Source organism: Callospermophilus lateralis, chromosome 3 (genome assembly GCF_048772815.1).
Source record: "Callospermophilus lateralis isolate mCalLat2 chromosome 3, mCalLat2.hap1, whole genome shotgun sequence".
Classification (NCBI taxonomy): domain Eukaryota; kingdom Metazoa; phylum Chordata; class Mammalia; order Rodentia; family Sciuridae; genus Callospermophilus; species Callospermophilus lateralis.
In genome coordinates, this window is record NC_135307.1 from 109,230,713 (window position 1) to 109,254,534 (window position 23,822).

Sequence of the window (23,822 nt, forward strand, 5' to 3'; positions counted from 1 at the left end):
GTTCAGTGATAGAGTTCCCCTGGGTTCAATCACTAGTGGGTGGGAGTAGGGGGGTGTTGGTGAACAAATCAACTTTGATTAGCAAGGTTTCCTGATCTACTATGACACACAGTGACATCATCTTCAAAATTTTTATAGGAGTTACTATTTCTTTTACTTATCTCTTTTTTTTCAGTATACTTCATAACTGTATCATTCTGTTTTCCTACCTATAATATAATCTCTGTCAAATAATGTAATTAATTGTAACTAATAATTGATGAGGAGGGGATGATTAAGAAAGATGGCCAGTAAATCAACTTTGTGAACATCAGAGTAAGCAAAAGTTGAACAAATTAGTTTTCAGAGTCACCACCCTTTATTATAGAGCTCAAACTTTATTTCAGATATTCAAAGGAAAAGCAATATACTATTTTCCATCTTTTATTTGTTGGAAATCTTTTCTTCTTGTTTTTTTTTTTTTTTGGTACTAGGGATTGAACACAGGGGCACTCGACCACTGAATCCCATCCCCAGCCCTATTTCATATTTTATTTCTAGACGGGGTCTCACTTAGTTGCTTAGCACCTTGCCATTGCTGAGACTGGCTCTAAACTTGCGATCCTCCTGTCTCAGTCTCCAGAGCCACTGAGATTATAGGCATGCACCACTGAACCCAGCTGTATGAAATCTTTTTTTTTTTTTTTTAAAGAGAGAGAGAGAGAGAGAGAGAGAGAGAGAGAGAGAGAGAGAGAGAATTTTTTAATATTTATTTTTTAGTTATCGGTGGACACAACATCTTTGTTTGTACGTGGTGCTGAGAATCGAACCCGGGCCGCACGCATGCCAGGCATGGGCGCGCTACCACTTGAGCCACATCCCCAGCCCCTGTATGAAATCTTTAGAGGAAAACATTCATATCTTTTCTGTGCTGATTGATGCTTAATATTACTACAGTCACTTCACTACAACTTAAAAACACTTCCATAATATACAAGTTCTATAAAATTCTGATTTTGCTATTATGACAATAATAACTAAGCAGACTCTCCAAAACAGAAAGATTAATTTTAGATTGTTTGATAGTGTGTAACTGGATTTTGTTTCTTTCCCCAAAACAAGGCTAATATTTGAGATAAAATCTCACTATGTTGCCCAGACTTGTCTCTAACTCCTGGGTTCTAGGAGTTCCTCTTGCCTCAGATTTCTAAGTGCTAGGATTATAGGCATGCTACCATTGTGCCTGGAAAAATTTTAATTTAATGAAAACAGTTTGGAGAAAATTTTCACAGTTTTATCATGCTAAAGGAAAATCATGTCTGAGGTGCTATTGTAGTGCTGCTCTAAAATGAATTAAAATGGCGGGCACAGCGTCATATGGCTACTTGGGAGGTTGAGGCAGGAAGACTGAAAGTTCCAGATCAGCATTAGGCAACTTAGCAAGACTCTGTCTCAAAATAAAACATAAAAAAGGCAGGGGGTATACCTCAGTGGCAAAGTAAGCAGGTTCAAAAGGACAAGGGAAAAAAAGAAAGAGAGAGAGACAGAGAAAATGAATTAAAACAAGGTAGTATTATATAAGTATTATAAAATACTTACCCTCCGTATTTTTAAAAGCTTGAATGTAACATTTAAAGATCACCCCACCTGCTTCAATTTCAAAATGAACTCAAAAGCAATTTAAACTTTAAAAATACTTTTCAGGAAAGATTTGAAGAATCATGCCTTACCATTGTGAACATAGGTGAGCCTCCTTTCTTCTCTAGTTACAATGTTAGATATCCAAATATCATTGCTATGTATAAAAGCAATCCAGTCTGGATCAGCTGGGCATAATTTTGGATCCATCCGTATGTTGGGACAACTAGTTTCCACTAAATTGGGCCGTAAAGGTTGTTGCTAGACAGGTAAATGACATTTTAAGGTAGGTATCAGGTTGATGTACACATATCTGTCTGTAGTACCCTTTCTATAAAATGAAAAATATTTTTAGGAAAAATTTCAACTATGGGAGTTGTTCCCCAGGGAAAAAATATCTTTCAACTTCTTTAACTTATAAAGGACTCTTTTTTTTTTTTTTTTAACTATGAATGAAAAAGCTAAGGGTAACAGGGAAGGTACTATATAGACAATATAACAGCACATCATAAATTCTGTTGCTCCAACTTGTTTACTGGAGAAATTATTCTTTGTTAAATATTATCACTAAATGCTTATTTAGTGAACATTTTATTAAACAGTTTAAATTAATTTTAGCAGTAAAAACTTTGCTCATAAAAATCTAATGAAAGCCAGCCAGGATCATCATAATTCTATCAAAAGAATAGCTCATACAGTTCATAAAGAATTGCTTAGAATAAAGCCACATAAAATCAAAATGAAAACATCTTTCAATATCTCCCTTAGTGCTTTCACAGAAAATGGGAATTGATGCCTTTTACTATTTTCCTATATAGTGAGAAGTTTGAGCATTTTAAAAATTGTATCAGTGTTACTAAAAACTTAAGTCTTAAAATTGGGAATTAGTACTATATTTCTTGTTTTCATTGCAACTAAATTTCTTGCTGGATAAACTAAATTTCTTGGTTTATTTGTTAATTACCTTTCTGATTTGGGCATTTACCTTTAGGACCCAAAATCAGATTTAACAAGCAGTAACTACAACTTACGGTAAATCCTTGTGGCCCTCCATCTTTTACATGATAAATTCCACTACCAGCTTGAAACAGAAATGTTCCACTTCCTTGGTGATAATCATAAGAAGCAATTCCAACTGTTCCAATGCGTTTTCTTTCTCTTAATAGTTCTTCTTCTCGAGAATACATTCCATAGTCCAGTGTTGCCTAACAAAAGGAAAATCACCTATTCCAGTCTTCTGAAAACTTGCCTTTGCTTTTTTTTTTTTTTTTGTGGTGGTGGTGATTGAACCCAGGGCCTTGTGCATGCTTAGGCAAGCACTCTACCAGCTGAGCTATATCCCCAGCCCCTTGCCTTTGCTTTTAACACTGAAATCCTGGCATCTCCAATATTTCTAAGTCCACATTTTGTATGACCCAAAATTTGCTGAAATTTCAAGCAGATTAATTTCAGGAAGTCTGCTGAAAGATTTCCTACTAGTAAAGGGTCATTAGATGATTACTGTATAAAGAAAAAGAATGAAGCCCCATTATTTTGGAATTCATGACTCTCTGCAACATAACTGTAATTTAGTTAACATAGAGTTAAGACAGACATTTAATTTAAGTCAAGTGGTTTGAATACAGGCTTTGAGTCTTCACTGGAAGTCAGACTTTGGCAAGTAGCTTAATTTTGTTAAAAGTAATTTCCCTCAATTTTAATATAATAATAAATCATCGGTATCAGCTTTTGAAGATTCATTTAAATAAAAAATATATATAAAGTGTTTAGCACAATGACTGGCACACAGTAAGTTCTCAAATGTCAGCTGTTATTAGTACCTTTCCATTACATATACTAGCACTCTTCTAACAAAACCCTAAATGAAGCTGGTCACATCACTAACTTAAAACCCACTGACTGTGGCTTAGCATGTGCAAGGCCCTGGGTGTAATTTTCAGCACCAAAAAAGAAACCCCCCCCTAAAACAAAAAACTCAAGATGTGATTTTTCTATTTCCTGCCCTTTGCCTCATTTTACTCCCTTTCTCAAGGGCTTTCTACTTATCCAATTTTTACTTTTACCCAAAACCTTAGCTCAATTCAACCTGAGTTCAGCAGTTATCTTCTTTCTTTCTTTTCTTTTTCTTTTTTTTTTTTGTACTTGAGATTGAATCCAGAGAGACTTAACCAATGAACCACATCCCTAGTCCTTTTCATTTTTTATTTTGAGATAGGGACTCACTAATTTGCTTAGGGCCTCACTAAATTGCTGAGACTGGTCTTGAATTGCAATCCTCCTGCTTCAGCCTCTTGAAATACTGGAATTACAGGCGTGGCCACTGCGCCCGGCATGTTATGCTTTCTTCAAAAATTTTATAGGCATTACTATCTTTTTTTACTTATTTCGATATGCTACTACCTTTCAGTTTTTCAGTATAGTTCCTAACTAGAAGAAAACAAACAAAAAAACAAGCTTGAGAGCAAAATCTGTCATTTTGTTTTTCTACCTACAACATATCTATTACAATCTCTGTTAAAGAACATATGTAATTAATTATCAGCATGATGACGAGGGGTTTTATCAAGATAGAAATATTGATATCTGTACAAATTTTAAAAAACAAAGAAGAAAACAAACCTAATAAGTGCTATCTTAAAAAATATCATATTCACATCACATAAGAGTTCTATATCTTTTATCAGTATGCTAAACAACAGAAACATATTAAAGGAACAGATATGATTTCTGCTATGAAGGAATAATACTTTTGAAAGGAGTCTATAAGGTAATTTTATAAGTATCATTCCAAAATTAAGCTTGCACACTGAAAATAAACATCATTCAATTATGGCAAATATAGGTATATACTTGCAAACCTAAAACAATTTTGGATGAGGTTAAAAATGAGACAGCTTGGGGCTGGGGGTGTAGCTCAATGGTAAAGAATTTACTCAGCATAGTGTAGCCCTGCTTTTGATCTCCAGCACTTACAAAAGAGAGAGAGTGAGAGAGAGAGAAACCTTAGAATCCCATTAAAATCCCACCTAGTTTTGTGGATTAACTATGAAATTATTTATTAATGTTCAGTTACATATATAATAGTGCCCCCTTTGTAGTTTTGCTTTCTGAAATTCATTATCCATGGTCTGAAAATGTTCAATGGAAAATTTTAGAAATAAAAAATTCACAGATTTTTTAAAAAAAATATGTTTTTAGTTGTAGATGGACATAATACCTTTACTTTATTTTTATGAGGTGCTGAGGATCAAAGCCAGTACCTTCCACATGCAAGGAAAGTACTCTACCACTGAGCTACAACCCCAGCCCACAATTCATAGATTTTAAATTGCATGTCATTCTGGGTATTGTGATTGCAATTTTGCAGGATCCTGTTTCTCTTGTGTCATACATGAATCATTTCCTTGTCTGGTATATCCATGCTGTATATGCTACCCATCCAATACTCACTTAGCAGCTATCTCTAGTTGATTCTGTGATCAACTATCAGAGAATTGTAGAACTTTGTTCAGTTAATCTCTGATTTACTTAACAATGGTCCCAAAGTGCAAAAATAGTGATGCAGGCAATTCAGATAGGCCAAAGAGAAGTAATAAAATACTTCCTTTAAATGAAGAGATAAAAGTTCTTGACTAAATACTGAAAGAAAGGACTGGAGATGCAGCTCAGGGGTAGAATGCTTGCCAAACATGTTCAAGGCCCTGGTCCAGTGTGACCAAAAAAAGCATAAGATAATGAGCGAGAAAGAGAAGAGATGCATATTAGACACACACACACACACACACACACACACACACACACTTTTTAATTAGACACAATACCTTTATTTTATTTGTTTTTATGTGGTGCTAAGGATTGAACCCAGTGTCCCACACATGGAAGGCAAACACTCTAACAACTGAGCTACAAACCCAGCCCCACAAAAGCAATCCTAAAAAAAAAAAAAAAAAAAAATTAAGCAAAGAAAACCATATGTTGAGGTTGCTAAGACATATATTGTTATTAATATTTTACTCTTTGTGGTTAATTTTTTTTTGTGGTCCTGGGGATTGAATCCCATAGCAACATATGTTACCAATGAGCTACATCTCAGAACTTTATTTTTTATTTTGAGACAAGTCTCCTAAGTTGCAGAAACCGACCTCGAACTTGTGATTCTCTTGCCTCAGCCTCCTGAGTTGCTGGGATTACAAGTGTGTGCCATCATACCTGGCTCACTTTGCTTAATTTATTTTTATTTTTATTTATTTATTTATTTATTTTTGAGAGAGAGAGAGAGAGAGAAAGAGAGAGAGAGAGAGAGAGAGAAAGAGAAAGAGAGAGAGAATTTTTTTTAATATTTATTTTTTAGTTTTCGGTGGACACAACATCTTTGTTTGTATGTGGTGTTGAGGATCGAACCCGGGCCGCACGCATGCCAGGCGAGCGCGCTACCACTTGAGCCACATCCCCAGCCCCAACTTTGCTTAATTTATAAATTAAACTTTAGCATAGGGGCACTGAAGTCGTGGCTCAATAGTAAAGCATTTGCCTACCACATGTTAGGCACTGGGTTTGATCCTCAGCACTACATAAAAATAAACAAATAACATAAAGGCACTGTGTCCAACTACAACTAAAATAAAATAGTTTAAAAGAAAAACCTTTAGCATAGGAATGTATGAATAAGAAAAATATAGTATATATAGGGTTTAGTACCATCTGTGTTTTCGGGCATTCATTGGGGGTTTTCAAACACATTCCCCACCGTTAGGGGGAAACTTGTTTGTGTTAGGCTGCAACAGGAAAAGTAGCAAAATCACTGAATAAATACTTTAATTTGGATCATTTTATTTGTTTAAATCTCTCTCTCCCTCTTTTTTTTTTTTTTTGGAATCAAGTATTGAACTCAACTGAGCCACATTCCCAGCTTAATTTTATATTTTATCAAAGATAGGGTTCTCACTGAGTTACTTAGCACCTCACCATTGCTGAGGCTAGCTCTGAACTCATCATTCTCCTGTCTCAGCCCCCTAAACTGCTGGGATTACAGGTGTGCGCCATAGCACCCAGCTTTTTAAACACCTCTTAAGACTGTTTCCAATGAAAACAAGAGAAATTTTCACTATATGATTATATTTTAACTTTTCCACTCATATTGTCTACTAAGATTACCAAACTTGGGCTGAAGTCATGGCTCAGTGGTAGAATACTTGCCTGGCATGTGTGAGGCCTTGGATTCAATTCCCAGCACCACATATAAATAAATAAAAGATCCATTGACAACTAAAAAAAATATTTTAAAAAAAACCACCAAACTTGGTCCATAATTCTTTTCTCCCTCCCTCTCCCTCTCCCTCTCCCTCTGTCTTTTTGCAGTATTAGGAACTGAATCCAGAGCTGTGCGCATGCAAGGCAAGTATTTTACCACTGAGCTATATCCCAGCACTTTTTATTTTGAGATACTGTCTCCCTAAGTCACCCACGATGACCTTGAACTTGTGATCTCCCTGCATCTGCCTCTTGAGTAAATGTGATTACAGGTAGGTGCTACTGCACCTGACTTGGCCCATTCTTGGTATGTTTTAATGCTTCATAATTAGAATACAAGAAATTTTAGAGCAGAGAAATTAACTTTCATAAAGAGAACTGTGTACTTTAACTTTGTGATCAAAAATCTGTTATTTGAAAGAATAAGATGGTCTAAAAAATCCTGAAAAAGACCAATGTGGGGAACAACATTGGCCTTACTGTATACATTAAAACATGAAAAACAGAATGAATAATGTATAGAATAGAAAAGTCTAACACAGAACACTGAGTACAGAAATTAATGAGAAAAAGATGGGAGAGAAAAAAGTTGCGGTTTTACAATAAGTGAATGCTGATCTAAATTTTAAATTTGTTAAAATTACTGTATAGCCATATGCAAAAAGATAAAATTGGAACTGCATCTTACATATTCCAAATGGATCAGCAACTCAAGTGGTAAAAATGAAACTGACTTATAGCCAAGATGGAGTAATAGGGTACAGACATACCCTCTCATCTGAAACTGAGAATATAGACAAAAATGTATGAAATAATGTTTTCAAGACACTAAACTTCAGTCAACAAAGGACAGTGATCTCTGAGAAATGGGAACCAAATGAGGTGAGGCTTACAATTGTCCCAGCTAAATGCCTTGAGAGTTTCTAGACGATGGTAGTGCAAGTAGAGGGAAGAAATTACAAATGAAATTAAAGAAGTTACAAATGAAATTAAAAAAAAAAATACTTTGACTTGAAAGCAATCAAAAACAAAACATCAAAACTTAAGGGATGCAGTGAAAGCAATACTCAGAGGGAAAATATAAAAGTGTACAATAAAAAAAGAGATCTCAATCCAAAACCTAATCTTCCACCTAAAGACGTTTCCAAAAAATAGAACAAAGTAAGGAAGGAAGGAAATTATACAAATTAGACTGGAAGTAGTCAAAATTGAGGGGGGAGGAGAGGAACTCTTACCAAAACAAAAAGTTAATTCTCTGAAAAACTGACTAATTGGGGCTGAGGTTGTGGCTCAGTGGTAGAGCACTCGTCTAGCGAGGCCCTGGGTTTGATCCTCAGCACCACATAAAAATAAATTAATTAATTAAATTTAAGGAAAAAAAAAAGATTGATAAATTGACAAATGTAGCTGGACTGGAGACACAAAGCCCACACACAAGCGTGACCTCAAATAGCTAAACTCAGAAATAAAAGAGGATTATTACTAACAACCTTACAGGAATAGTAAAAAAGATTAGAAAGGAATATGAACTGTATGCCAAACACATGAACAACTGTATGCCAACAAATTAGATAACTTAGATGAAATACACAAATTCTTAGAAATACACTAACTGTTAAAGCTGATTCAAAGCCTGGCATGGTGGCATGTACCTGCAGTTCCAGTTACTCAGGAGGCTGAGGCAAGAGGATACTTGAGCCTGTGAGTTGGAGACAAGTTAGGGCAACATGGCAAGCCCCTGTCTCCAAAACTAACTCAAGAAGAAACAGAAAATCTAAATAAGCTTATAACAATCAAATAGATTAAGTAGTCAAAGAACTTCCCCAAGTGCAAGGGCTGGGAGACAGCCGAGTAGGCACAAAGTCTTGGGCTCAGATGCTCAGCACCAAACCTGCTCCCCCTCAACAAAAACAAAAAACCAAAAGAATCTCTCACAAAGAAAGCTTCTAAAAAATATTCAAAGAATTCAAACCAATCCTTCTCAAATTTTTCCAAATAACAGAGAAGAAGAGGAACATTTCCTAACTCATTCAACAGATCAGTATGATCCTCAAACCAAAACCAATGACATCATTAAAAAAAATAAACCTAGGGGTTAGGGTTGTGGATCAGTGGTAAAGTGCTCACCTAGCACATGCGAGGCCCTGGGTTCAATCCTCAGCACCACATAAAAATAAATAAAATAAAGATATTATGTTCAACTACAACTAAAAAAAAATTAAAAAAATAAATAAATATGGGGCTGGGGTTGTGGCTCAGCAGTAGAGCACTCATGAGACCCTGGATTTGATCTTCAGCACCACATAAAAAGTAAATAAATAAATGAGCAAAATAAAGGCATAAAAAAATAAATAAATAAATGTATTGTGTCCAACTACATGTAAAATATAAATATTAAATAAATAAAATAAACCTATAGACCAATATTCCTTTTGAATAGATGCAAAAATACTCAGCAAAATACTGGTAAACTGAATATAGCAACATAAGGATTATAAACCATGACCAAGTGGGGTTTTTTGGTTTTGTTTTATTTGTTTTGAGATGAAGTCTGTGTTGTCTAGGCTGATCTCGAACTTCTGGGCTGAAGCTGTCTTCTTATCTCAGCCTCCTGAGAGAGCATTTGGGACTATAGACATGCATCATCACACCCAGCTGACCAAATGAGATTTATCCAGGGAATGCAATCTTGGTTTAACTTATGAAAACCATACCATATGAATATGATAAAGAAAAAAAATCACATGATCATCTCAATGAATATAGAAAAATCACAAAAAAGTCAATATTTCTTCATGATAACAATACTCAATAAAACCAGGAATAAGTCAGGCACAGTGGCGCACACCTGTAATACCAGCTACTCACTTGGGAGGCTGAGGCAGGAAGATCACAAGTTCGAGACCAGCACGGGCAACTTGGCGATACCTGTCTCAAAATAAAATAAATAAATAAAAATAAAAACGAGCTGGGGATATAGCTCATTAGTAAAGAGCTTATGGGTTTAATCCCCAGTACCGAACAAACAAACAAACAGAAGTAGAGGGGAAATTTTTCAATCTGAAAAAAGGGCATTCGTGAAAACCCCCCAGCTAATATTATTCATAATGGTGAAAAACTGAAAGCATTCCCTTTTAAGATAAGGAAAAAGAATGTATATTCTCATTTCTATTCAACATTGTACTTCTAGCCAGGGCAATTTTAGGTAAGAAAAAGAAATAAAAAGCATCTGTATTGTAAAGGAAGAAGGCAACTATCTCCATGTGCAGATGATATGATCTTATATATAGAAAATACTATAACTCTATTGGGCATGATGTTATACGCATGTAATCTCGGCAACTCAAGAGGCTAATGGAAGAGAACTAAAAGTTGAAGGACAGGACTGGGGTTATGGCTCAGCGGTAGAGCGCTCGCCTCCCGTGTGCAAGGCACCAGGTTCGATCCTCAGCACCACATAAAAATAAATAAAATAAAATAAAATAAAGGAATTATGTACAACTACAACTAAAAAATAAATTTAAAAAAGCCTGGGTAACTTAGTAAGACCCTGTCTCAAAAATAAAAACTGCTAGGGATGTAGCTCAGTGGTAGTGTCCCTGGGTTCAATCTCTAGTACTGCAAAAAGAAAACAATATGATTCTACAAAATACAGATGTGGACAAATTGATCATCTTAATATTCATGTGGAATTGCAAGGGACACAGAATAGCCAAAACAATCTTGAAAAGAAGAATGTTGGAGAACCCAGATTTTCCAATTCCAAAATTTCTACTTTTCTAATCTTCAAAGGTTAGTTCAGAGGCTAGAAGGTGTAACTTAGTGGCAGAGTACACTAAGTGGCACCCTGCCAGTACAAAACTACGTTAATCAAGACAATATGGTATTGGAATAAAAACAGACATATAGGACAGTGGAATAGAACTGGGATCCAGAAATAAATCTATACATTTATAATCAACTGATTTTCAACAAGAGTGCTAGGACTATTCAAATGGGAATAATTTTTTAACAAATGGTGCTGGGACAACTAGATATCCACATGTAAAAGTATCAATATGGACCTCCAACACTATATACAAAAAATAACTCAATGAATCAAAGATCTAAATGTAAGAGCTAAAACCATAGAATTCTTATATTAAAAAAAGGTATATTGGATTCCATCAAAATTTCAAATTTGTGCATCAATGGGCATACATTAGTTTTCTAGGGCTTCTGTAACAAGTTGCCAAACTTGATAGCTGGAAAAAAAAAAATTTTTTTTCCAGAATTTTATTCTCATCCCAAATTTATTCTCACTTCAAAGAAGATACATAAATGGACAATAAACACATGAAAAGATGTTAAGCATAATTGGTCATTGGAGATACGCAAATCAAAACAACAATGGGGCTGGGGATGTGGCTCAAGTGGTAGCGCGCTCGCCTGGCATGCGTGCGGCCCGGGTTTGATTCTCAGCACCACGTACAAACAAAGACGTTGTGTCCGCCGATAACTAAAAAAATAAATATTAAAAAATTCTCTCTCTCTCTCTCTCTCTCTCCTCTCTCACTCTCTCTTTAAAAAAAAAAAAAAAAAAAAAAAACAACAACAACAATGAATTATCACTTCCCACCCACTGGCATAGCTATAAAAAAAATGATGGACCATAACAAGGATTAATGAGGATGCAGAGAAATTGGAACCCTCATACAATACTGGTAGGGAATGTAAAATGGAGCAGCTACATGAAAAATAGTCTGGTAGTTACTTAAAAGTTTAAGCATAGGGCTGGGGATATAGCTCAGTTGGTAGAGTGCCTCACATGCATAAGACCCTGGGTTCAATCCCCAGCACGGAAAAAAAAAAAAAAAAAAAAAGTTTAAGCATAGTTATCACATGACCCAGAATTTCATTTCTAGATATATATCTCAGAGAACTAAAAATATAAATCTACATAAAAACTTGTATACCGGGCTGGGGCTCAGTGGTAGAGTGCCTGCCTTGCACATATGAGGCACTGGGTTCAATCTTTAGCACCACATAAAAATAAAGAAAGAAAGAAAGATATTGTGTCCATCTATAACCAAAAAAAAAAAAAAAAAAAAGACAACTTGAATGCTAATGTTAAAAGCAGATTTATGTATAAAAGCTCCAAAGCTCAAACAATCCATATGTCATATAAACTGACGGATCAACAAAATATGGTACAGCCATATAATGGAATATTATTTCACCACATAATAAAAGTAATAGTTACCTGCTTCCACATGGATAGATCTAGATAATATTATGTTAAAGAAACCAATCACAAAGGACTATATATCATATGATCCCATTTATATGAAATGTTCAGAATAGGCAAATCAACAGATTCCAAGGAGAATAGGGCCTGGCAATAGGGAAGATGAGGTGGAAGATTATGACTGCTGATGGATTTTATTTTGGTTTGGATATGAAGTATCCCCAAAAGCTCTTATATTAATGCAGGTATGTCGAGAGGTGAAATGATTGGATTCTGAGAGCTGTAACCTAATCAGTCCAACCTAGTTTAAATGTATTGGATGGTAACTGTAGGCAGGTGGGGCATGGCTGGAGGAGGTAGTCACTGGGGATGTGCCCTGGAAGGATGCATTTTCCCTAAGGCCCCTTCCTCACTCTCTGTTTCCTGACCCTGCCATGAGCTGAGCAGTTTTCCTCCACTGAATCCTTCCTCCAGGTGCTATCTCATCTCATGCACAAAGCAATAGAGTGGGTTGTCTATGCACTAAAACCTCTGAAATTGTGAGCCCCAAATAAACTTTTCCTCCTCTTGTTGGGTATTTTGGTCATAGCAACAAAAAAGCTAAAACAGAAATTAGGGGCCTGGGGTTGTGGCTCAGTGGTAGAACGCTCGCCTAGCACGTGTGAGGCTCTGGGTTCGATCCCCAGCATCACATTAATGTAAATAAATAAAATAAAGGTATTGTGTCCAACTATAATTATATATATATATATATTTACATACATATTTTTTTTTAAAAGGAGAAGTTAGTACTGGTAATGGGTTTGTTGCTGTAACTAACTTGACTATGTGGTTTAGAAACCTTTGGAAATGGTTTGTGAAAGGAATTTTGAAAAGTTTAAAGATGCAGGCTAGAAAAGTTTTAGAATGTTGTATGTAGAGTTTAATTAGTGATTTTGGTGGGGGCTCGGAAGACCAGAATGGCAACAGAAATGCACACTGTGTTCATGAGGTTTCAGAGGGAATGAGGACTCTATTGTGAATTGAACTAGAGGCTACTAGTGTTGTATTCTGGCAAAGAACTTGGCTACATTTTGCCCATATCATGAGACTTTACATGGGGCTGAATTTAAAAATGATGGACTAATTAATCTGGCAGAGGAAATTTCAAGGCACCATAGCATTTTGTCAGTGACATGAATATTATTGGCAGCTTTTAGCCAGATGGCAATAGAAAACAGAATTTAAGAATTTTAAAAACTTGAAGTCTGGCCAAAAAAGTGTTTGTGAAGCTGAGGCCAAGGAATGTATGCTTGTTGAAGAGATTACAGACCCTAAAGATACACTAAGTACTTTGCACAGAGACAACAGAAAAGATGCCTCGAGAGCATTTTAGGAACTAGCAAGACCACACCCACCTTAGGCTCCTGGGTGTAAAAGTACAAATTCCTTTGATAAGAGATCATCCTTTTGCCCTACTGCTTGCACAGGAGGGCCTAGGAAGTTGTTTCACCATGCTGAACCATGCAGGTACTCAGAGGTACCTGCAGTCATGATACCAGGGGTCCCAGATACTGTGTGATCTGGTGGCAGACCTTGGCATCATCAATGTGGTGCTTGTTCTGCAGGAATGCAGGATGCTCTAAGCAGTCATGGAGGTTTCTACCAAGATTTGAAAGGAAGGCCTCACATCCCAGGCAAAGTATAGCAGTGTTGGAGTCCTTGTGGGCTATTCTTAAGAGGGTAATGCATGAAGTTGTAAAGGTGAGGCCAAAATCCCTAAAGGCTGCTGCTGACAGGGTGAAGCGTGAGAGGGTGATGGTTGGTGAGGCCAACCAGGCTAAAAAGGAGCCCTTGTGCACTAGAACTGGTAAGTCCAAAGGGGTAGAGCTGCCCAGGGCCTTTGGAAATAGGGATATTTTCACATCTGGAAGCCATGTGTCCTACATTCTATACATGGACCTGTTTGCTTGGCAGTTGCTTAGGGCCTCACTAAGTTGCTGAGGCTGGCTTTGAACTCAAGATTCTCCTGCCTCAGCCTCCCAAGCCACTGGGATTATAGGTGGGCACCAGCACGCCCAGCCCCCATCCCATCTTTTTTGTCCCTATTCCTTCCTTTTGGAATGGGAATATTTACTCAAATATTTTGACTTCATCTTTACACTGTGACACTGTATATTAAGTGTGTGTAACTTGCTTTCAGTTTTTATATGGGCTTACAGCAAGAGTTTGTCTTGAGTATCAGAGAAGACTTTGGACTTGGATTTTTGGACACTGCTAAGACTATGAGAATCAAAATGAACTAAATGCATTTTGCTCTGTGAAATGGACATGAGCTTTTGGGGATCAGGGCAGAATATTATTGTTTAAATATGAGATGCCTCCCCCCAAAAGCTCCTGTAATAATGTAGGAACGTTTTGGAGGTGAACTGAATTATGACAGCTGTGACCTATAATCAGTCCATCTTGGTTTGAATGTGCTGGAGTTGGTAACTATAAGGAGTGGGGGTGTGGCCGGAGGAGGTGGGTCACTTGAAGCATGCCCTAAAAGAATGCACCTTGGGCTGGGGATGTGGCTCAAGTGGTAGCGCGCTCGCCTGGCATGCGTGCGACGGGTTCGATTCTCAGCACCAGTACAAACAAAGATACTGTGTCTGCCGATAACTAAAAAATAAATATTAAAATTCTCTCTCTTTAAAAAAAAAAAAAAAAAAAAGAATGCACCTTCCCTGCAGTTTCTTCTCCCTCTCTGGTTCCTGACCCTGCCATAGGCTGAGAAGTTTTCCTCCACTGGGCCTTTCCTCTATGATGTGCTGCCTTACCTTGTGCCCAACTAATGCAGTCAGCTGTCTATGGACCAAGAGCTCTGAAATTATAAGCCCCAAATAAACTTTTCCTCCTTTAAGTTGTTCTTGTTGGGTATTTTGGCCACAGTGAACTAACTAAAACTGATTTCTTTTGGATGAGGAAAGTGTTCTAAAATTAGGCTGTGAAAATAGCTGCATAACTCTGTCAATATATTAAACAACACTGAATTGTACACTTTAAATGGGTGAATTGCATGGTATATGAATTACATTTCTATAAAGCTGTTAAAAATAAAAAATGAAAAGGCATTTCATATTTGAACAAATCAAAAGAAAACTGTGGTGGCTATCTTAATATTAAAGAAAATTTCAGAGAAAAAAATATTACCAGACACAAAGGTCATTTCATAACAAAAAGGAGTTCAATAAATCAGGGCATAATAATCCTATCTACTTATGCTCCTAGTAACATAGCTTCAATATACATAAAGCAAAAACTAATATAATAGAACTAAAAAAATAAATAGTTGGGGCTGGGGTTGTGGCTCAGTGGTAGAATGTGTGAGGCACTGGGTTCAATCCTTAGCCCCATATAAAAATGTAATAAAGAGGGCTGGGGATGTGGCTCAAGCGGTAGCGCACTCACCTGGCATGCGTGCGGCCCGGGTTCGATCCTCAGCACCACATACAAAACAAAGATGTTGTGTCCGCCAAAAACTAAAAAAAAATATTAAAATTCTCTCTCTCTTTTAAAAAAATGTAATAAAGATATTTTATCTACCTAAAACTAAAAATAAATATTTAAAAAAAAAGAAATAGTCAAACCTATAATTAGGTTGGAGATTTTTTTAAAAATATATTTTATTAGGTGTTGATGGATCTTTATTTTATTTATTTATTTATATGCAATGCTGATGATTGAACTCAATGCCTCACACCTGCTAGGAAAGTGCTCTACCACTGAGCCACAACCTCAGCCCTATAGTTGGAGATTTTAATATTCCTCTCTCAATAACTGATAGAACAGATAAGAAAATCAGTGAGAGCACAGAAGACATGAACAACACAATCAAGTTGGTCTACTGGGCATTAATACAGCACTCTACCCAAAACAACAAAACATTCTTTTCAAATATACATAGAACAAATACCAAGTGCTCTACCACTGAGCTATAATCTTCGTCCCAAGGAATTTTTTGTTTTAAAGAAAAGTCACAAGCCTATACAAAAGAATACTTGAGATAAATAGTTGCCAATCAAAATAATGAGGTATCATAGAAGTTGTTTTTTAAAATTATTTTGAAAAATATCACATCTTAGTTCATTTTAGCCCAAACATGCTTTCAGTAAGGAAATATTCAACATGAAAATAATAAATGAAAACAAAAAAGGCAAACATTGGCACCTAAATCATTATTTTGTCACTGGCATATTTTCAATTATTTACTTTTGTCTAAAGGTAAACTATTGAGGAAAAAAAATAAACCAAAAACCAAAAACCCTAAAGCTTTGATTTTACATAAATTACTTAGAAGCAAAAACTGAAAGAAGCAAAAATTGATCTTAGTATCTTTAAGTTACTGTTGTTACTAAGCACTAGAACTACAAATTTAAAGATTTAAATAAAAATCTTCCTAGAGGGCTGGGGCTGTAGCTCAGTGGTGGAGTACTTGCCTAGCATGTGTGAGGCACTGGGTTCAATCCTCAGCAGCACATAAAAATAAATAAATAAAATAAAGATATGTGTCCATCTACAACAAAAAATATTTTTTAAAATCTTTCTAGAAATATATGTTAGATTTTTTTGTTTTGCTTTGTTTTGTACTGGAGATTGAACCCAGGGCCTCATACCTACTAGGCAAGTGCTCTACCACTAAATCAGAGCTACATCTTGCCCATCTACCTTTTTTGGACAAAGCCTCATTAAATTGCCCAGGCTGACTCCTAACCTGCAATTCTCTTGCCTCAGCCTCCTAACTATCTGGGATTGAAAGTGTATACCACCATGCCCGCTTATATTTGTTCTTTAATGTCAATTTCCTTCCTCTAGATGTGAGAATTACTAGAAAGTTTATGGAAGGGAAAGGTAGTTAAAAACTGAATTGTAATTTTTCTTAGTTAGATGTCAAAAATTCAATGGAACTTAAGGTCACACATGTAAAAATGCTGAAATGTTTTAATTATTTTTGACTCATATCTACTTCAAATATAAACCCAACTGAATTTATGCCTCTAAATAAATGTGGATCTGAAATATACATCAAATCATAGGAATAACAATATTTAGTTTCTACCTGAAAAAGATCCAAAAGAGGCTTCCAAGACAACATTAAGACTGCTGCTCTGTTGATAGTTTTAGGAATTTCAGAATAAAATAGTGTATTTTCTCTGTTTTCACCAGACATGGCTAAGGAAAAAAAAAAAATCATTTATTATTATGTTTGCAAATAGCATTCTCACTACAATCACAGTAAAGCATATGAAGCCTTCTATACACTGCAATACTTTACAGTCTGTGGGACCTAAAATAAATATTGATATGTAGGATATGCAAGTGCCATATGCCTTAGAAATTTTCTTCAATAAAAATGAAGTTTCACAGAAAAATGCTTAAGTTTCATTTTGATATTCAGGTCTTAATTCCCCTCTAACAAAATAATCATCAAAGCATATAAAATGATATTAGGAGAGTTAAGACAATACCATTTTTAAATTAAAAAAAAAATTAGTTTGTTAAAAGTTGGCAATAGACTCACGGGATTCCACTGTGACAACTCCAGATTACTAAATTTCTTTTTTCTGAATTATCTATTTGGAAATAAACACAGATCTAACAATTCTAGCTTTTCTTCATTATAAAAAATTCTATGATTGTAATCATTAATACAGACTTTGGTGTTTCAAATAAAAGTATATTTTACACTTTTATAATATACTCAGAAACTACAACTCTATACTTACCAAGATAATAGATCCTATCGGAATGAGGCCCATCTGGATCATTCCTCTTCACAAACATAAAATCATGTGGTGCCTTAGCCATCATGTAGCCATGATATTTTCTGGTATCAGCAAGCAGCTTTTTAAGCTGACTCCAGGAATATCGCTCAACATAAAACGGCTCCAGTTTAGGCTGATCCTGTGATTCAATATCCTCCTCACACTCTGCAGTCTCAAATATCTCAACACCCAGCTGTTCTGTTTCCATTGCTGCTGCCATGTTGCATTTTTCTAGAAAAATAAGGCACATGAAGCTCTTTACAGGGCTGCCTTATATTATCAGAATGACAGTCTGACAGGGGCAAAACCAAATAAAACCACTAAGAAAAAATGCCTTTTAGCATAGCTGCAATAAAACCTAGTAAGCAATAGCTCCCACTTCTCTGTGCTCGGTTCAAAATGAGATTGTTTTAAAAATTGAGGTCATGTCAATTTCACAGTGACTATAAATCCCTATGGGAACTTTCATAAAAGGCTCTCCTTAGATATCTCTTGCCAAATTCCTTTTTCTTTCCCACACTTGAAGCAAACAGTTGGCTGCTATGCTCCACCCAAGAACATGTCAATAGTGAAGCTAAATGTGCCAAGGGAGTTGGGTTTTTTTGCATTTAAAAAGGTAACAAGTTTGACAAATGTGAATTTCTCCAACTAGCAGAATAATCCCAACTGAAACAGTAATAACATTGTCACAAACAATGTCCTTGTAATAATCTTCCTAGGGCACTTACCGGAAGAAAGTGTAAATATTTTTTTTTTTAAATGGAATTCTAAACAACAAAATACTTAACTGGCTGGTATGAATCTTTTGTGCAACCCTAGACATCACTATCAGATATACTTGAGATGACTAATATCTCAAAGAAACTTACATGACTAGGATTACACATTATCTAACTTATGCTTTGTTTAAATGAGAAAGATACTATTCTTAAGTGGCTTTAATTAAAATAGTTGTAGAAAGCATTTAATGTTTATATCAATATTTTGATAAAAATTTGGACACAAATTTACTAGTTTGACCCCCAAAGCATTAATATTTCATACACTAACACTTAATTTTTCAAATGTCAAAAACATGTGGGCTTGGACATGTGAAATTGTACTTATGAAACCAAATTTCACATAACTATTAAATACTTTTAAATGGCTGTGTTGGTAAGATGATGCATTTTTTTTAAAGCTCAATTTCTGATAAGAAGTAACTTTTGAGAAAAAGTTATTAGCAGGTATTGGCTGTGAATAAGTCCATTAGGTATGGAATACTGGCTTGAAAATGAATTGAACTGTGTGCCCAAGATATTGTTATTTTCTTTTTACCTTGAACTGTATTACCATTTTCAAAGTAACAATAGCAAAAGTAGACAGAAAACTCATTAGTTACATCAGGTATATTTATAATATTATTACAACTAGGCATTCATATCCAACAATTAAAATACAAAAACAGCTGAGAATTAAGTCAGTTAGCCCAACTGGTATGTAACACACTGATATTTGTGAGGTAGATTATAACAATTATGGTTGTTTGACCATCTAAAAGCTAGTGGAGGCCTATTTCTACCAAATGTGTCAATGAATCTAGTTTTATATCTAATGGAGTGAGGGACAAGTGAGAGAATCTACACAAATTTTGCTCATTTCACATGTGTTAAATTTAGAATTTGGTCTTCAAAACACTGCTTGCAAGCATAGGGCTAAGAATAGAACAGAGAATCTTAATAGTAAAACTTCTCAAGCCTTATTGCTCAGTTTCTTGGGTCATTATGTAAAAGATGCAACAGCTTATATATAAGTTAAAATCATCAGGTATATTTCTGAATTGTACTAGCTCCCTAGATTGTTTCTCTCTATATACACACATACATACACACATGTGCACACTGTAGAATTCAAATGACATTCTGCCACTCTGTATATTTACAGCCAATGTTTATTCCACCCTTTCTAGGACAGACCTGGCATTATGGTAGCCATTTACACAAATGTTTATAATTGATTTAACTTCCAGAACTCCCTAATACCTTGTATAGAATTACATTCTCAAAATGTGTGGCCTGAAGTTTCTAAAATAAAGTCAGCATAGTCTCTACAAAGTGCATGCTTTTCATTGCCCCACCTACCTCTTTACTTATGGACCTTCCCTGGTGCCTATCTGATTGTATTTTCATCTGCTCAGATCTCTTCCACATTCAGAGATCATTTTCAAGTGCCCCAACTTCAAGCACAGATCCCCGCACTTATCCTGCTCTCTTCTCAGAGGACTCTTTCCTTTTCTCACCATCCAATCCTGCTCACCAGGATAATATAAGACTCTTGGTCATTATTAAAACAGACCATATGTAGTCAAAAAAAGATTAAGTATAAAAAGTTCCAAAATAGCACTTAAAACTGAGAACTTTTTGATGTAATATATGCCCAAATTACTTTGTCTGCAATTATCAAAATCCTAAATTATTTTCCGATATGGTATAGCCCAATTTACTCAAAAGAATATCCTAACAGTGTGTAAATCTTGATGTTCAGACATACATTAAAGGGAATTATGGAAGAGCTAAAAAAGTTATAGAGGGCATGCAGATGTGAAGTTACTGGCTGGCAGAATAGATCAGTGGTAGAGCTTTTGCCCTGAGGTGGATCCCCAGCCTAGTCCAAAAAAAAAAAAAAAAAAAAATCAGATGAGGTTTCTATTACAAAGTCTTAAAAATGTCAGATATAAAATTTCTATGTGCCTATTTCTGTGCCTCTTTTATCTAACAATGTCATGGTTAGAGACAAAAATCAATTCAGTAGGATGAATAGGAAGAACTATAGGCCATTTTTTTTTTTTCCAGAAAGGGAACTAACTTGAATTTACTAATTTAAGATTTTCCATAAGATAAAGAATGTCCTACTCATTTAAAGTGCAGTCCATTTTTCTTTTCCTTACCACAAGACTGAGAATAATTGAAACGGGCAACTTTTCTGGAAAAAGAATCATTACGCTTGTTGAAAAAAAAAATCTATGATTACAAATGATACTTTGTTAACAGTTTTAATTCTGGGCTCCCATAGCTCAAGTAGGTGAAGATGAGAGAGGTGGTGAGAAAAGTGGCAAGTAGAGAAAAAGTTATGCTAGCACAGCAACAACAGGATAAGATGTCAAGACACCTCCCCACAGCACTAAACCCCCACCCCCATTCAAATAAGGGTGTTGAGTTAGAGAACAACTAAAGGGCTCTAGAGTTTGGACCCATTCAAATGGCATTCCACAAACAGTCGCCCATTTCAACATGCCACGGCTCACCGAAGCCTAGATATTTCACTCTTCAGGGTCCACGGCTACTCGAAAAAAATCATAATTACAGAAGGGGCCAAAATCTTGAAAGCAACGAATAGGAAAAAGAGAAGTACAGATGCTGAGAAGAGGGGCTAGAAGGATAAAAAGTGTTAAGAAAAAGTGTGAGGAAGTTGGACAGGACAGTATCCTGAAGAGGGTGGTTGGAACAAAAACCGACCTAGAGTGAAGCAGTAGGGAAAAAAGAACACCAGCTGGGAAACCAGAAAATCTGAGTCCCAAGCCCATCTGCCACGGTCGGACTTTAGGCAAATCCCTTCGCTTCTGTGAGCTTCCGTTTCCTTATCTGTGAGCACAGACAGTACCCGGCCTCCCAACCCCAGAGAGGCTCAATTAAGATAACGGACGTGGAAGTCCGGAGGGCAGCACCCAGCACTCAGGGGCGCCTGGTGAACGTTGGCTGACTCGGAATCTGAGTCTCGGCTTCCTCTTCCGGCAAATGGGGCCCCGCCACCGGCTCAACCCCGCGCGGGCGGCTCCTCGGCGAGTGGGAGAGGGCCCGTGGGCAGAGGCCCAGGCCTCGCGGGCGAAGGGGAAGGAGAAGGGGGCGGATACTGCACCTTCCCCCCCGGCCCCGCCCGAACCGTCCTGACGCGCGCGCGCGCGCTACGGAGCGGGCCTGCGCCGCTTCATGCCGCGCCGCCTCCACTCCGGGCCGGGCTACAGCAGCTTCCTCGGCGGCGGCGCCGGTTGCAACCCAGACGGCGGACGCGACACTTAAAAGCGGAGGATGTGATACTTAGGGGCGGCGGACACGGTACTAAAACGCGGCGGCAGCAGCCCCAGCACTTCCGGTTCCTCGAGACCCGACCTCCGACTTGGGGAGGCGCGGCCTGACGAAGAAGGACACTGCTCCCAAAATGGAGGGATTCTCACCACAGTGCCGTCTAGGGGCCGGAGGAGCAAAGGAGGCGCGGGAAGTCAGGGAGAGCAGAGATGAAATCCAAAAGGGGCAGCGACTTGCTTTTATGACGAACCTCTTAACCATTCGTTCTTTTCACTCAAACATATTGGGTAGACAAAAATCCCTGTCCATGTATCAGGCAAAGTTGTAGAGGCTGGGATTGGATGAGGAAGCAAACCCAGCAAAAATCTCATGGAGGTGACATGGAGAAGAGACTAAGGCGATGGAGACAAGAGTGCCACATAGTTGTAGCAACCTGAACTTTAATTCAGAAAATTTGGTCCTAATATTAGTGAACTCCAGTAGGTCAATCTCTAGGCCATGGTTCCTTTATCTGTAAAAGGGATATAACAAGGGGCTGGGGATGTGGCTCAGTGGTTAAGGGCCCCTGGGTTCAATCTCCAGTACCAAAAAAAAAAAAAAAAAGCAACATTCCTTAATCCACAGTTTCTTTGTCTACACTATACATTGGCTAAGAGAACGAGAAAAAGGGAGCCTAAAGAGATGACTAGGAAAATAGTAGGTACAGAATGAAACAGTGGGAAAACTGGGCCTCTCCTATTTTCTATAACTTACAAAGAACTTTGTGTCATAGTGGTATGCCATGAGGATTTATTGTAATAGCACTAATAAAAGATCCATTTGAGCACCTGTTCCACTCTATAGTATATAAGTATTCACTCTTGAGGTTAATCAAGCCTTCACTCAGCTTTCTTTAAGCTCCCTAAAAGAAAGGGCAGTTATTTTCTCTGGGTATCCCTTATAAATTTTCTCTGTGACCACAGAGCAGATTTTAAGGCTTTAAATGCACACACACATACTAACAAAATACAATGAAATACCTCACACTTCATTTGTTCATACAATATATGTTTATTAAATCTCTATCATGTACTTTCACTGTTCTAAGTGATGAGGCCACAAGTAGTGGACAAAACGGACAAAATCCCTGTTTCTGTGCAGTTTACATGCTACTAAAAAGAGATATGATCTCCCTCCCCCGAAAAGCAAACAATATATGACTTCGTGGATTCAAAAAAGAGCCCCAAAGAGGTAATAGACTTGCTTAAGTCATATGGCTAATTATGAACTCATCTAGATTTGAATTTAAATATCTTAGTTTTCAGTCTCATTTGTTCTATGGTCAGTTTAAAAACCCTCAAATGACCTGGTAGTGTAGTTCAGTGGTAGTGCACTTAGTATATGTGACACCCTGAGTTCAATCTGTAGCACAAAAATAAACAATTTCTTAAACTCTGAGAAAGCTGTAGGTGACATCTCTACATGGAGGCTCATTAGCATGGAGGCTGTCACAAAACCCTTCTTGCAGTTTCTGAGAAATCTGTGACTTTCTGTTCTCCTCTCCTCAGTAGTGCTGCAGAATATAAAAACCACTTAGCAGCAATCTAGAATTGATTGTTCACTTATGGGGTATCCCACAACTCACATTGCAGTCATCTGGCCTCTTTTGTTTCAGCATTGTTTATTTTTTGGTGAGTAGGACAAGAACCTCAGGGAGCTGGTACCATTGTGCATTCTTCATCTTGCTGTATATGTAAGTAACAAACTAGATCTAAAAGTGGCTTGTTTTGTCTTTACCAACTGAATCAGTTAGGCTTGACCTTGCCAAATCTTATATGGGTGTGTAACAAAGCCTAGCTTGCTTTATGCTGCCCTGCATTGTTGGTATTCGATAGGAAAAGG

The 23,822-nt window shown here is 36.9% G+C and overlaps 1 protein-coding gene across 10 annotated transcripts in view; it reads right to left on the reverse strand.

The window, feature by feature from the left end:
- The window catches only part of Dpp8 (dipeptidyl peptidase 8), a 61,310-nt gene extending 39,279 nt beyond the window's left edge, over positions 1 to 22,031 (reverse strand). For 3 of the 10 annotated variants that reach the window (XM_076850955.2, XM_076850960.1, XM_076850964.1), the window contains exons 1-6: positions 21,164 to 21,646; positions 17,842 to 18,111; positions 17,175 to 17,287; positions 9,736 to 9,795; positions 2,649 to 2,822; positions 1,710 to 1,878 (exon numbers count right to left, since the gene is read on the reverse strand). In XM_076850955.2, coding sequence (XP_076707070.1) covers positions 1,710 to 1,878; positions 2,649 to 2,822; positions 9,736 to 9,795; positions 17,175 to 17,287; positions 17,842 to 18,100 — 775 coding nt within the window. In that variant the 5' untranslated portion in view covers positions 18,101 to 18,111; positions 21,164 to 21,646. The other 7 variants (XM_076850957.2, XM_076850962.2, XM_076850961.2 and 4 more) reach the window with 7 other exon arrangements.
- Positions 22,032 to 23,822: the final 1,791 nt, after the last annotated feature.